We start from the raw sequence: 15,757 nt of genomic DNA, 5'->3' as shown, positions 1-15,757 counted from the left end.
TAAATTTAGCCGTGGAGCAGAGCTGATTCCTCTGCCGTCAGAAGTCATAAAAAGACACTGTTTCTAAAGTTCACATATATTGGAGACTAGTGACACGTTGGTGAGCATCAGACCCATTCAGGCAGACTTGACAAATGTGACCCAGTATCTGTTGTGTCCTTCACAGGAAAAGTCAGTTCTCAATTTAACAGGAACTTGAATGTGTGAGGTTTTATTTCCATTAGCTGCATTTAATTATTAACATTTTAACTGGATTTTTACTCATTTCTAAAGCTGCTTCTGGAGGTCACTGTTGTCTGAATGCCTGTATTTTCACTACATATAATACAGGCTCACAGTTTCAGAACAAAAGCATCCTTAAAATAACATTAAATTGGTTGATTTTATGTTAATTTTTAAAATTTTTAACAGTTTTGTGGTGATTTAATATTTTTATATTTTCTCCAGAGTTCACTTATTTTCACATATTTTCTCCAATCTCATCAACTTCAGTTTTGACTAAACAGGAGACAGAGCTGGACTGCAGGCAGACCAGTCAAGTGTAGACACTCTAAGAAGATACAATTTTATTATTTACACACAAAAAAGTCTGTTTTTTTTTTACCTCCAGCTAATGTCTCCACAAAGATGGCACTCCTTTGATTCTCTGTCTGAAAACCCAGACCTTTAACCAGGTCACCGTCTAAATCAGGAACCACCCAGGACAAAATCTTTTCTTGTTAAACTCCTAGCAGTCACATCTGACTCCACCATGTCTGGGTCTGTTCCAAACAGCCACCAGGAGATGGCAGCTGCAGGATCTTTATGAGACCTTCATCTGACTATTGCCCATAAAGTAAATTGATAGCATTTCATGAGACCCCAAAACGGTTTGTGAGCTCGATGTTCCCGCAGTGAAAAGATCACAGATGCTCTGTGGAATGAGTTGATGTTAAATATACGGCTCAACTTCTGCCGTTTTACTTTTCTTTCTTTCTCTTTTCTTCCTTGCACAGCTGTGTTTTTCCAGTAAACCTGAAACCTTTAGGTATTTGTCCTTACCTTACATTTTTAAAAGTAATAAAAAATAATAAAACCCTTAATTCTTATTACTACATGTTGTTTCAGCCTCTGGTGCTGCACAGAGTAAACAGTTTTTGGTTGTCAGAAGAACTGATGTTGAATTTGGTTTTGAATGACAGCTGTGGAATCAGTCAGACATGACTGAGAGTCCAACCTGTCAGTCATGTCTGCTCCCTACGTGTGTGTCTGTGTGTGTGTTTGAAAAGTTTGTTCTTTTGTTTGCTGCTCCTGCCAGTTCAATTGCTCTGCGCCCCCTTAGGGGTCCAGACCCCCATTTTGGGAATCACTAGCATAGCTAAAACATAAAGAAAGGTTCTAAAGATTTCCTTCTGTAGCATCGACACAGAACACTGAGATCGTTTAGCAGTGATGAACATATGAGCAGGTGACGTTTTCACTGATTCACAGTCGACAAAAACTAATTAAATTTGCTGCATTAGGGACCTGGAATCTCCTGAAATCATTAAAGATAAAAGGTTTTTAGGTGTTGTTGTTTTTTTTCTACAGTTTAGGTGTTGTCAGAGTGAAAAAGTGTTTTGTTTTTCATTCATCTCAGTCTTCAGAGCTCTGTAGTTCTTCACAGGATTATCATTATCAAAATGATTTAGACTTTCATGGAAGCTTCAGGGGAAGAGTGGCAAAAATGGGTTCATTTGCATCAATTTGCTCTGCACATCATTGACTCCCCCTCTCAAATGATCTGTCACACACACACACACACACACACACACACACACTGCCAACAGAGACAATGGAGCCTGTTTCTCTTCCTGACAGCTTTTCTTCATCACTAACTAATGGTGCCCCTCGTCACAAAAACCCAGTGTTTTCAAAGTTCAATTCACTTCCTCCAGATTAATGCTAAAAGCCGTTTTGTCTGTTTTTTTCTTTTTTTTCTTATTATTATTTTGCTTTCAGTGCCGCAAATGGAGAGCTGCAGAAAGAGGTCTACTCGTACTCGGACCAGCTGCCAGTGTCGGAAATCATTCATCAGGTAAGACACGCACACACACACACACACACAGAAGGGTCATTTAAGGACCGTCTACATCTTAAATGTGGAGCAGATGAGTCTGGAGTAAAATTTACAAAACATAAATATTAATGATGAATTTTATAAAAAAAAAAATCACCAGTAAGAGACATGAGAACATCCGGTTTTTTTAAGGATTTTAGTGAAGTTTTGAAGCAATAGCTGTGAATGTGTGTCAATATAGATGAGTGATCATCAACCGGCAGTCCGTGGGCCAAACACGGCCCATCAAACCTTCCGATCCGGCCCGTGACTGGCTTCCAAAATAAACATTTTTATTTCATTTTCTCAGAGTGTCCCATCCCCAAGGTGTCTGTCCAGAATTCTGGCCTCTCCGAAAAATATATTTGATGACCCCCTGAAAAATGTTAGGGAAAACACTGAATCAGAAAGACAAAAAAAATGAATTTAATTCTTTGAATAATCTTATAAAAAGTTTCTCTAATTATAAATAATGTATGAAATGCCTGTGTTTTGGACATGTGTCCTCTGACTGTGTCGATGAGTCTGAGTGAACAGAAAGTTGGGTACGACGTCCGCTAACAGATGTCTTTTTGCCGTTTCCATGGCGACATCTGTGTGTGTGTTTGTGTGTGTGTGTGTGACCAGGAAGTTTAATGTGGAATCCAGTAGAATGGATAGGCAGCATTGTGGCGTGGAATTGTGCATTCAGTCCATTCTGCAGTAGATTGTGGCTTTCACTCGGGCCGACCTTCACAAACGAACGCCCATTTTTCCTCATTGCACCTAAACAACATGTGCTCTGCATTCACAATGGCTGCGCTGAGGTGCTGCACCATTTCCCCCCCGCCCAAAAAACCCCCAGGTTTTTCTATTAAAATAGCCTCTGTGTTTTGATAATTCAGCAATAATGGATTTTATTCTTATTCAGCGTCGACCTCCAGCTCTCTGAAAAGCAGTACAAACATTCACGTGGCCGTCATCACTGTTCATTTTTAGTGTCTTTTCAAAGAGTGGCATGTTTATGGAGCCATTTCTGTGTGGCTGTTGTACCATACCATAATGATGGGGATAATGTGACTACTTATAGAATATAAAGTGTTGAGTAAACAATGCAACGATTTAAACCGCTCCAATCTGAATCTCTCTCGGTATCTAGGTCATTTGTGCAGCAACCCGCAGGGAAGTTTTGATTGAAAAAAAAAAAAAAGTTTAGTGCTAAACTTGCTTTGTCTCCCCCTGTGTCTGAAATGATCCGGAGTCGTCCAGTGTTAATTCAACTTTGCAATTTCACGGCCAAAGAAGTAAAACCGAAACCGAATTCTTTGTGGATTTTACCCAAAGAAAGGTCAGACGTTCCATACAAAGTGATACTCTCAGCTGCTGTGAAGAGAAACTCACTTGGATTTTTTTAAAAGGACTCCATTTATTTGAGCTTTTAGATGAGAGTTTGGATTGTTTTCTTAAAGAATCCTCCAACGTCTGCTGTGGAACTGTGGAGGTCAAGGCAGAGATCTGTTACATTGAGGCCGTTCTCCACTCAAATATGACACGCATAAAATACTGAGGTGATATGGCAACAGTTATGAGTTGTTATTTTAGTTCATTAAACTTTTTCTCTGTCATTAAAGAAAGTCCTACCTGGCCTGGAAAAGTCATTAAACACATGGAAAATCCTGGAATGCCTCTACAGTGCCCCCATGTGGTTCAGTTCCTGGTGCCTTTCAGTAGTTTCTACCAATGTTCAAGTAAAAACGATGTAACAATAACGTGTTAGGATGCCGTGGTGAGTCTCGGTGTGTGACGTGATGACGCTTCAGGTTGTAGCAGCTAAAATATTGTGGAAAATTCTTTCAGTAAAAACAGTAGAAACCAGTTGTAACGTTGACTGTACTGTGGCGACGTGAGTCACGGCCGTTTAGAAATGAGTCTGAGCCCTGTTAGAGTCTCACTGAGTAATTACACACTAATCACACTCCAGCATATTAGCTAGGCCTAAGAGCCTGGCACAACATTTCCCAATTTAAAATCTGTCGGCCGCTGCTAACTTCACACAGTCCAAAACTCTGCCCATAATTTTCAGGTTCTTGAAGAAATCAATCTTCTCCACTCAGGCGGCCGTCGTTGAGCCTCCTCTCTGCTCCTGGTGGAGTCATTTATCTTTCCTTTCCTTCCTTCTTCCCTTTCTGACTTTTTTTTTAAATTTTTTTTTTTAATATTCACCCAAACGCACAACACACAAACACTGTGGTCCAACCCCACGACCTCTGCCAGACATTTCAATTATGGGCTATCACTCCTGCTGGGCTGAAGATGAGAGTCCTGATGGACTGAGTCGTCTCCGTCCTCTCACCATGGTCCATCTGCACTGCAGCAGAATGACCAATGTCCATCAAGTCTATTGGCAGCTCTCCTGTTTTTGATTAGCTGTCAAATGGAATGAACTCCTCTCCCTCTGAGCTCTGTCTCTTTGTCTCAGACCTCCTGCTTCTCTTCTTTCTCATCTACAAAGGTGTGAATCACTGGAGAGAGGATGGAGGATTAGTTTTGAAAATGTTGACAAAAAAAGTTCATGTTTGATAAACTGCCATTTTAGATTTAAACAGTTCTATTCAATGGGTAAAATAGGATCAGTCTATTGCTTATGTTAATACATGGCCAAAAAAAAAAAGTCACCTCATCTGTAACCACAAGAGGGAGACAATCAGCGAGGGTTAAAAATCAAAGTAATGTTAAAGTGACAAACTTTACTAGTAATTACTGACAAACGTCCAGCCTCATTCTTTGTCTCTTGATTACTTCTTCTCCTCCTTCTGACACCTGATTGGCTGTCACCTGCCAGAATCTGCCTGTTTTCACTCTCTGCTCATCTGTTGCCATGGTTTTGTGAAACAGTTCCCAGGTCTTCCCTCTGTAGGAGAGGTGGGCGGAGCCTGCAGCGCCTCATTATCGTTTAAAGATAAAGGTACTTAACGTGTGTCAGGACTGTAAACACACGTAAACCCTTTTTTTTAAAAAAACTACTTACATTTGATTTTGATTTCCACGAACGACAATAATCTCCGTGGAGAGAGAGGGTGGAACGTGTCCCGTTAAGTGGTTTTGAACTGGATTTTAAGCCGTGCCCCTGAGAGAAATATGTTTCTCCCTCACGAACACAAACGTGGATCCCTCAGTCTGTTAATGCAGCAGGTGGCGCCCTCCACTGACTGGCTGTCTACACTGACTGTGTAGTAAACAAACTTCTGCCTCATTGTGCATGTGTGTAGGTTCGTCTGTGAAGACTTGATAAATGACCTGTCACTTGTCGTCTTGCTCCTGTTGACAGGGTGACTCCCCCCTCTCCCCCCTCTCCCTCCTCTCCCCCTGATACTCTTCCCAACCTCACGTTGCTTAATGACAATATGTTCATTTTTGCAAATTACCAGAAGCTCACTCTCCTTCTTCCCTTCTCTCTCCGTCTCGTACCATTCTCTGCTCCCTTTGTCTTTGTTAACTGTCTTGCCCCCCCCCCCCATCCGCCGCCGCCCCCCACTCCTCAGCGACTGACGTCAAATTGTTATTTGTTCTTTTGCCAGCTTGATGCTGCACCATATGGCTCCAGGGAAATGAAAATGGAAACTGTGAAAATTAATGCCTTGCCTCCCTCTCCCTCCCCTTGCTGACATGGTAGACATTGGGATTGTTTGGATCAAAGGCCAAATCGTCTCTAAAGCAGCCTCCCTCTGTTTAATCAAATATCAATTACATTCTGCTCAGTTGCTCAATAATTGCTAATAATATCCCCTGGAAATGCAGAAAGAGAGAGAGGGGCTGATGGGAGAGTAAATGCCTGAGGAGTGAGAGTAATGCCCCCACTGGTTTGACAGCGCCAGCACACGCTGAGCACTGGGATGTGACAGCGAGCAGCCGAGCGTCCTGCTAAGTGACTGAAGTCTGCGTTTCTGACAACAGACTCTACAGCAGATTATCTGAAGTTTTATTGTTGGAAGTCGTGTTAAAACTTCATTTAAAACGACAGTAAATAAAGTAGAAAAACGTTTGTTGTGGAGAAGATGTAGTTCAAGACTGCTGGAGTGGGGATTTTTTCTTTAATTTACTTTACACTTTTTTGGCTGAATGTAATCACATGTTTAAAAAATGCATCATCTATTCCTGGATTATAAATATTTGTTTATTTATCTCTGAGCATTTTACTGTGAAACATTGTGTGTTAATTTTTATTTGAGGTAATTATTCATCACTGCAACAAGTTTAAGTTTATTTTGGAAGATTTTTGAGCAGCATGAGGAGAGTCGGTTCCTGTTAAATGATGTACCAGGTACTGGTTCTTGGTACTGTCTTTATAACGCAGTGAAGCAGTGTGAGTCTGAATTCTCCTGGCGTTTTTTTTTATAGCAGAATTTCCAGAATATTTTGTTGATTCTTTGGTCTTAAATGTGAGGACGGTGATTCCAAGAATGGACCTTATAAAAATTGACCATGAGTTTCAGACCTTGAAATCTTTATACCTGCAGGGTTGAGGAATAAAACTGTGAGTGGCTGTGGCAGCCAACAGAACGGAGCTTCTTGTTTGTCTTTCAATAAGGTTAGCCAGTTATTATCCCAGATGAGGAGTCTGTGGTGGTTGTAGTTGTGTTGGAGTTATTTTTGTCAGAGAGACTTGTGAGTGGAACCTGAGCTGTGATCTGGCTCTTGTATTGATTGTGTTTGTATTTTGAGAGTACCCGACTTTGACTGATGATGGAACTCATTATGGCAGATGATCACTGACTTTATTGTCCTCCATCTGAACCCACCGTAACACCTGACTAATGAGTCATCAAATCAATTTCTTGTCTTCATCACTGAATCTTTCAATCTCTCATTTTCCACCGTGGAAGTAAAAAAACTGATTAATGTCTCCATTAAATAAACTCTCCACAGAGGTTGATGAATCTGCTTCACTGACAGAAAAACAAACATCAGTTTGTTGACAAGAAGTAAAGTATTCTACATCGTTTCTTTTGATTAGAACCTGCCACTGTGCTCAACCTCTGGCGCCTTTGTTTACTCCGTTTTGTTTTCATTCACTGAGCTTTTACACAGATCTGTTTTTGGACTAAACACCCACTTTTGACGTCTGCTCCTCTGACAGACAAACAAAGAGCGGCATCTGTTGACAGAAATGTTTACTGCTCTTTCTGACACTTCTCACAAAAGTGCCTTTTAAACGAGACGATGAAAACATCGCTTTGTACTTTCATTGTCTGGCCGTCATCCAGTCGGCTCTGAGCGATGCCCGTCACACCACCTGCAGTTTGGTTTTGGTCTGACACCTACAGCAGGGGTCCTTAACCTTCTGGATCTTGGATTTGATGATGTCGGAATTGTACCTACGGAAAAAATGTAGTCTTGTGGCGGAGGTCCGCACAAAGTTCTTCATTTTCCCCGAGCTGTTTGCTACAGCTAGCGTAGAGAAGAAAACAGTCTTCTTCTCTGTATATCGGAAATTATTAAGTAACAGACTGATGCGTTATTGCCACCGTGTGGACGAAAGCTGCATTGTAACTGAACAAATCAGCCAAACAGTAAACAACACTAAAGAAATCAGTGGTGCTTTAACAGCGATCAAAGAGAAAAAAAAAAAACAAGTCTAGAATTTTAGGATGCACTCAGTAACCTGTAGAGATGAAGCTCTGCTCTGTTAGACCTCCGCTGAGACTGAAGAGTTACAACCTGGAACCAGAGTTCTAAATTTCATCTCTGGTTGCAGACGAGGAGTCTGGAAACTGTCACGGCTTCTCTTTAGGTAAAACATTTAACTAATATATTTTATATATTTTCAGCGGTGACGATATAATTTTAACTAATATATTTTCAGCGGTGACGATATAATTATCGGGGCAAAGTGTCACAGAGTCAACCTATAATTTCTGCCCCCACACAACAGTGTGCTCTCCTTGTACGGCAGATGGTTGGCATTGATTGATGACTGCTCCGTGGTAAAAGCTGCTGCCTGAATATTAATCCGGTCGTTTCTGTTTGAGTCAGCCCCGGTCCTCGTCGGGCTTTTTATGAAATGTATAACCCCGGCCATATCATAATCTGCAGTGTGAATAGAGCTTAAATCCCCCCTGCCTTTAGCCCTGGCTCTTTGTAAACACGATGCCCGTGTGCTGCAGGAACCTCCAGTGGCTCCGCTTTAGCATTCTGGAGAGCCACTGGGCTCTATTGATTTAACTGGAGTCAGCTGTTAAATAAATTTGAATAAGATGTGAACCGATTTGACTCGCCGTCTTCGCTCTCTCTACACCAGAAACTGACAGCATCATCAGGTATTCTGGGGTTTGTGCGGAGGTTGCTTAATTTTTCATCCAGAGTTTGCAGGGAGGCGTGAGCGCACGGCCTCTCGCACTCTGCTGTTTACACAAGCTGTTAGTCCGCTACATTACAACAAGTCCTCTTCGCCCACTGTGCATGAGAATTAATATTGATTATCTTGAATTGTTGACGCCACTTTATGAGTAGTTACGTCTGTGATTCAAACTCCGGGCAGTGGGTCGAGCTCATCGTCGCCCACGTCCATGACACCTGCAGCTGAGTGCTTCAGATTACGTATAAAAAAAAGTAACAAGAGCTTAAACCTTTGATGTGATTTGTTTCTAGAGGATTTCATTAAATGTTGGTTTGACAAAGTGTGGATGAACAAACTGGCTGTGAAAGAAATGTCTCTACACATTCACTTCTACTCCACTGCTACAGTCTCATAAATGTAATGATTGTTCTTCATGTAATAAAGACCAGATCCTGTATGTATAATGTAATGATTACATTACATTTCATGAGTAAATGCAAGGTAGAATGTTCTTCATGTAATAAAGACCAGATCCCTCTGATGTTTGTTCTACGTTACGCACGATATTCATTTTCTGTTTTGCGTATCTTTTTTTTATTAAATCGGTGAAAAAGCAACAGCTGTAGGCCTTCTTAAATACTGTTGACGTTTTATCGAAAGTATTGTTGAAGAACTGGTATCAGCGAGCACCGTTAAAAATGAATCAGTCTGTGATTAAACCAACATTTGAATCTAGTAATGATTAGTCACCAAACGTCTACAGCTCTACGTTCTTCATTAAATCCCTGACAGCGAACCTCTGATGAAATTTAATCATGCTGTCAGCTGCAATATCGGCGAGAGCCAGAGTCATTTATCCATTGGCTGAGTGAGAATTGGCCGGTGTGCACAGACATATGCACAGACATATGGCTGTTGTTTGATATGGAAACTCATGTTTGACAGAACCAACAGCGCAGGGATTCCCATAAATACTGGATTTATTTCCAACTTCTTTTTTCAGCCGCTCTCTCAAGGAGGAGGGGCGGGCTGCTGTTATTAAATTTCTATCTCTGTACAGCCACTTAATTTGATTTCTATATTTAATTTTTTTTCTCTCCCTGGTACAGTGTCCTGTAGTGGCACGAAGGCAAACTGAAGCATGAAAAATCACTTTGTTACTGAGGCTGCAGTACATCTCCCTACCACTGTGTGTACATTTAGATGATTCAGATTTATTTGGTGTGTGTGCGTGTGTGTCTGTTGTCCAGTCCCAGGAGTTTGCATGGAGGGGAATGCCTTTTCCGTCTGCTGATTTCCTGCCGGTGAAGCGGCAGCTTGTGCAGCGAGGGATAACAGAAAATCTCTTAAGAGCGTCCTCACAACCTGACTATGGCTCTGTCACCAGCCGTAGTGTTGGGAGGATTTTATTTTTTATTTTTTTCAGAGGTTAAATCTCATCTCTCTGCAGAATATTGCGGCCTCATTACCATATAAATGCACTCCTTGTGAGATGCATGTTTAATACGAGGGGGATTTAAAAGTATAATGGTACACAAAGCGACGGCGTGGCAGTGAATGGGACAAACAGAAGACGGCGGAGATGCACTGATGAGCTCTAACCCCCGCTTCCTTTGTGCACCATTGTGTTTTTGTCTGACAGCAGGCAGAGGAAGTGTTTGTTGAGATAAGTGTGTGTGTGTGAGCGACACAGCAGTCAGCGATGAGGAGCAATATACAGTACACACTATTTCTAATCTACTCTCTCCACCTCCCTCCACACCTCTCTGCCTCCTTCCCAATCCCCACCTCACTTCACCTCACCTCATCTCACTCCCAATTCTCCTCTCAGAAACCAAAGCAGAGAGACTGGCACCCCCCCGACGGCTTCATCCTGGGCCTGTGGACTCTAATTCTCCTTGTGTTTTTCCAAACATATGGCATCAAACACCTTAAACACATCTTCTGAGACCTTCCGAGAAGTTTGCACTGCCGGTGATCTGAAGAGGTGAGGCTGCAGATCACGAGCTGCTCCTGCAGGGGGCGCAGAGGTGGACTTGCAGTCACTGTCTTTGGAATGGTTGCTCTTTACTGTTGTAAATATATATATATAAAAAACAACTCTGGAATGTTTACACAGCATGTCAAAGAATCAGTCTTGGAGTTTTTTATTTAGTTGTCAGGGTTGGATGTGAAGAGTGATCTGAAGTCTGATTTTTGTTTTCACATTTTGTCTAAGTTTTTTGTTTGTTTGTTTATTGGTGATTCCTGGAGTTGAGATTTTGGGTAACCAAGGGGGCTGGACTCGAACCCCAAACCTTCTGGTTGACAGGTTGTTGTACTTCATTTAATGTTGCTGTTTCTCCATTTCTTTTGTCCACAGCAACACTTGTTTGTGTTAAAAATGGCTGCCGTGGGTCATAGGTCACGAAGGCCTGTCCTGTGGTGGAACCCAAACACTTCTTCTACTACTGAATTTTTTAAAATGTTTTTATTTATTTTCTGTGCAGCCTTTTCTTAATTGCGTCGATTGTTTGCAGATCCGCTGAGTCGCAGAAAACTGCAGATAAGGATTTAATTTATTTTTTCGGGAGCGTGCTGGTGTGGAGTGGTTTTCTTTGAGTGCTTCGTCCAACCTCTGAATGTCTGGAGAAGGAAAAACTGTGGGCTGAGCTGCAGACTGATGGCAGTGAGAGGGCTGAGGGGGAGATTACCATTTAATGTCTCTCCCGTCCATATACATTACACCCCTTGACCATCATATTGCGCTTGTGAGGGATAACAATCGCACGTAATCCCATCTTCCGTGATGGACCCATTCAGGAGATTGCCCTCTCTGTGGAAACATCCATTAGCTTTCCAGCCTTGTTCTCGGCTGATTGTATTCTGGGTAATGGACGGCTGTTTCCCCCGCCGTTCGGCGCCGCACACTCCAGCAGCAGCAGTGATAAGTGAGTGATAACGGAGTGAGCCGCCGGCCTTCCCAAATGACTCCTCTCTATGCCTGGACATGTTTCTTTCCTGTTTTTTTTTTGTTCCTTCTCCTTATGGAACCAGAGTCACAGTGACTGGGCCACGAACTCATGTTGATTGGACTGAAGGTCCTTTTCTAAGGTGAGGTGCTGCCCCTTCAGGTGCCTGCAGCAGCAGTCGTGGTCGTGCTCCGTTTCCTATACATTATTTATGGAACACTTGTTTGTAATTTTCTTGATCTTCCTGCTCGCTCTTCAACTACTGTCAACACAATTAATGTCCGCCGTTGGGTCTTGGTGATTTGATTAAACATGAAACATGAATTCAAAACATGTCGCTGGTCTGTGATGACTTTGTTAAGATATCAAAGTGTTCAAAATCAACAGGTCAACTCTGATAAATACATTGAACATGTTTTCAGGTTTTATAACAAATAATCATAATTAATCCACAACAGCTGCCCGCTGATTATTCAGATTCATCTTCAGATTCAGATCTCCCCCCTGACTCCCCTAATGCCCCGCAGCTGACACTTGGCTCCATGTACAGTCTGTGTTTCCAGAGTTGTCGGAACAATAGAGAACCAATCAGAGCTCAGGCTGTCGCAGATGCATTTGTTGTTTCACAAACCCACTTGAGACCTGACTCTGTTTCATGGACTCGGCCTTTCATCTCACTGCTCTCTCTCTTTCCTCTGTCGCTATGGTTTCCCCATGAAGATCAGTGTCGGTCGTCCTTCAGATCTAACCTGGATGAGCCTCTCATCTCCGAGGAGAAACAGGATCCACTGCTTTTATAAGATTTGACTAGTTTATTTATTTATTTGGTAAATTACTTCAACTGCCCTTGCAGAAATGTAGTTGTAGACGCCTGAAGTTCTTGGACTTTAGACATTTGAAGTTCTGTTATTATTTAAACTATTGGATAAATCCTGGGAAAAGGTCAGATGTGTTCAGGTGCACGTAGTGACGACGAGACCTTGTAGCTCAGCGGCTGCTTTACTTTAGGATGATTTTTATTGTTACTTCACAGTGACGAGCAGTGATGACAGAGAGAGAGAAAGGGGGGAGAGAGAGGGGAGAGAGAACCTTCAGGTTTCACTTTGATCTCTGCAGGAAGCGATGCAAATGGAACACACTTTCAATTTGTCTGTTATTGACAAAATTACTTCTCACCACAGGAGTCCAGATAAAAGTATTTTGTTTATTAAGTGAAGTGACATTTCCAGTGTTTTTGGGGGAAAAAAAACAACATAATGTTTTAATAAGACATAAAATGGAAACTGCAGACCTGTTTTCTTTGCATGCTTAGTTTCACAACAACATCACGACGAAAGGTCGCCTTCGCTCAGTCCAGAGTGTGTTTTTTTTGCTTTGAATGCCATTAAAAGAAACTAAATGTGAAAAGACTGCAGTTTTTGTCCAAATACCTCACGTGCGTACCTGATATTCTGCGGCAATAAAATGATCCTGTCAAATTCTAAATCTTTTTAAATCTGTGCTGCGCTACAAGAGTGGAGGGATTGCGACGAGAAAGTCGGCTTTTCTATGAGCGACGGATCGTCCTGTAAATGGTTCGAATCCCGGCTGTTCTGCAGCAGATGATTCAGCCGAGGATCGTGTTGTTCTCTGTGGTCTGTAGTCGAAGGATCAGATCTCATGGTTGGTGCCTAACAGTGGTGTTCATACATCTAGAACCATCCATTATAGAATCAGCTTCACCCAGAAACAGGCTTGAGTTTTTAAAAAACTCTCACAGCGTGAAGGATTTGTTACAGAGCCGACCTTTGACGGCTGAATTGAAGGAACAGACTAAATTGTCAGACAGAACTCGTTGTTGAGGAGAAGCACAGGCTTGAAGATGTACGTTGACTGATGTCCAGGAAAGAAAACAGTTTTTTGTCCAAATTCATCGCTGACTTTCTGGGTTCTTCAGTGAATTCCGTGTTGGTTGGAGCCTGAGTTTCTAACAGTGGTGTTGAGTTAGGAGTGTAAGAAAATATTAATTCACTGAAACATTGTGATATTTCTGAACCGGAATCATTCACGCTTTCAAACCTGCGTTGTTATCGCTGCTCTGCGCTGTGTTAGTCATGATCTCCGGGGCCAGGCTGTCAGATTAGGGAGCGTGGTGATGTGTTGTGGTTTTTATTCAGAGATGTGAGCAGTGGATCCAGCTCTGAGCCTTCATCCAATAAAGGGCTTTTGTGTAAAGCCCAAACTCAACATGTAGCCAGTGTAATTCCCTCTATGGTAAACACACACACACATCCACACTATTCATACACACACACACAGGAACAAACACAGCATGTACGCACAAAGACGAGGAGGATCCAAGCCTCTTTTTCTAAAGGGGGAGTACGGCTTCTTCACCTGCAGTTTCCACTGGAGCAACTGGAAAAATGTTTCAGCAGAATCTACTCAAGTCTCAAGTCATTTTCTGTTCTTCATGCCTAAGTCTGGACTCTAGAGGCTCCAGTCCTCGTCCTCCGGTCCTGATGTGAATCTCAAGCCTTTCCTTCGACCCTTTGACATCCCTGGTCACGTCTGCTGGGACGCCGCCGCCGCTTCCAAAGGTGTCACCGTGTCTGCTTCCTTTAGCGTCTGGTTGGCAGGCAGAGGTGGGGGGCTCCAGTCCGGCTGGTAGAAGTGGATGTCAAACGTACGTGCCCAGTTTGCAAAGACCCGCTTCTCGGTGATGAAGCGGTGGTGGCTGCCCCGCCGGCCTCGTTCGTGGGAAATGTACATGGCACACTCGTCCGGACCGCGAGGCTCGTAGTAGTGGTAGGGGACGGAGTGGTGCTGGGGCTCCCTGTGGAGGAGGGGGGAGAGGCAGGGGGAGGCAGGGGGAGGAGAGGAGTTGAAGTGACAGTTGACATTTAAATAAATGCTTCGTGTCGTCTGCGGTCGATGTCACATCCAGGCCTGGGTTTACACAAACGTTTTAGTTGTATCGATTGATTGAGCGTCACAGAAAAATGCAAAAAATGCAGATGTATCCAACCACAGGTTCGTGGACCAGTACCAGGCCATGGACTTTACAGAAAGAATGATGACATTTTATTTGGACTTATTTTACTATTTTCATTGGTCTGCATAGAGTTTTATTTTGAAAAAAACAGTCACTCCTGCTTCCTTCTTTTCACGTTTTTGTGGTGCAGAAAAGGTCAGGGGATTTTATAAATCTATGAATATATAATTTGTAAAAATAAACCTGTGTTCTGGGTGGCATGAGGACGGCTGTGAGTAACTGAGATAAAATTCACTTTTATAAAATATTAATATCAAACATTTCTCTAATTTAAAATTCTTGGGCTGAAGTGGCGCCGCGGTGGAATTCACGCTGAAGATTCTGGGTTCGATTCAACCTTGTCCCAAATACCATTTCATTTCAGTATGAGGAATATGACTGCAGCGCCCCCTGTTGAAGGGGCAAGCCCAAAGTAATAATAAGGTTGTGTTGCTCGTGTGCATTTGAAGTGGTAGTGAAGAGGAAACTTTTTTTTTAAATCCTGCCTGTGGATAGAACCTGACCACGATGATTTTTGGTTCAGGGTTCATTAGAAAAAAAAAATCTGTTTTTCTGCTCCACTGAGTGTGAAAGTTGTGTTTCAGTGATGTGTGTGTGTTGAAAAGTAGGGCAGCTAAATTGTTATTTTATCAGAATATCTTTGATTAAAAACATTTGCTGCGTCTCCGCAGACGGAGCTTTTTATTTGAAAAAAACTTTCTTCGTCTTCAGCTGCCGTCAGTGAAACTGTAACCGTTGAACTAAAAGGATTCATTAGTACCTGCCAGTGTCAACAAGTGCCGAGAGAAAGAACCCACATTTGCTTTTCATTATCACCTGCGTTTAATTTGAGCCCGCTGCCAAAATAATAATAATCATGGGGATCAATCAGTGTCAGGTGTGGAGATAAAAACAGGAGGAACATCTTACACTTTGTTCTCTTTTATTGAGAAATCTAATAAGATTTGTTCCTCGTCCAATAAAATCCCGCAATTAAAGTGTTTGCAGAGACGGATGAGACGTGAGCCGTAATTCAAACCATTAAATTCTGCTAATGAGGCGGCAGCCCTGCTCGCTAGCAGCAGGATGGAGGCAGAACACATCATTTCTCCTTGGCTTCGCTGCCTCTCTGTCATATATAATGTATACGACACACACACACACACACACACACACTCTGGTCCTGCTTATGTTCTGAAATTGGCCACGAAATAAAAAGAAAAAATTGGGTAACTGTAATGTAGAATTTCTTCAAACCACTTCCTGGTTTATTGGTCACATGACTCCAAAACCCATTTGCCTGGAGTCCAGATAAGCAGCAGCAGGAAATGGCCTCCAGTAATTGACAACACAGTTAGAGTAAAGTGTCTGATCCAGGGACACATCAGCTTACAGCTTCA

At 42.4% G+C, this 15,757-nt stretch overlaps 2 protein-coding genes across 3 annotated transcripts in view; one reads left to right on the top strand and one right to left on the bottom strand.

Moving 5' to 3' along the window:
* pigk (phosphatidylinositol glycan anchor biosynthesis, class K) overlaps nucleotides 1-15,757 on the top strand; it is a 52,479-nt gene that overhangs the window by 5,708 nt on the left and 31,014 nt on the right. Inside the window, exons 10-11 of one of the 2 annotated variants that reach the window (XM_025066180.1) lie at nucleotides 1,981-2,056; nucleotides 10,225-10,380. In XM_025066180.1, the coding sequence (XP_024921948.1) occupies nucleotides 1,981-2,056; nucleotides 10,225-10,341 (193 nt within the window). In that variant the 3' untranslated portion in view covers nucleotides 10,342-10,380. The remainder of the gene's footprint in view (nucleotides 1-1,980; nucleotides 2,057-10,224; nucleotides 10,381-15,757) is intronic. The other variant, XM_025066181.1, reaches the window with a different exon arrangement.
* The window catches only part of st6galnac5a (ST6 (alpha-N-acetyl-neuraminyl-2,3-beta-galactosyl-1,3)-N-acetylgalactosaminide alpha-2,6-sialyltransferase 5a), a 28,172-nt gene continuing 23,811 nt past the window's right edge, over nucleotides 11,397-15,757 (bottom strand). The window contains exon 5 of the mRNA XM_008334902.2: nucleotides 11,397-14,159. Coding sequence (XP_008333124.1) covers nucleotides 13,889-14,159 — 271 coding nt within the window. The 3' untranslated portion in view covers nucleotides 11,397-13,888. The remainder of the gene's footprint in view (nucleotides 14,160-15,757) is intronic.

Source organism: Cynoglossus semilaevis, chromosome 20 (genome assembly GCF_000523025.1).
Source record: "Cynoglossus semilaevis isolate Cse_v1.0 chromosome 20, Cse_v1.0, whole genome shotgun sequence".
Lineage (NCBI taxonomy): Eukaryota > Metazoa > Chordata > Actinopteri > Pleuronectiformes > Cynoglossidae > Cynoglossus > Cynoglossus semilaevis.
Note: the sequence above shows the minus strand (reverse complement) of the source record. Positions and strands in the feature narration are given on the sequence as shown.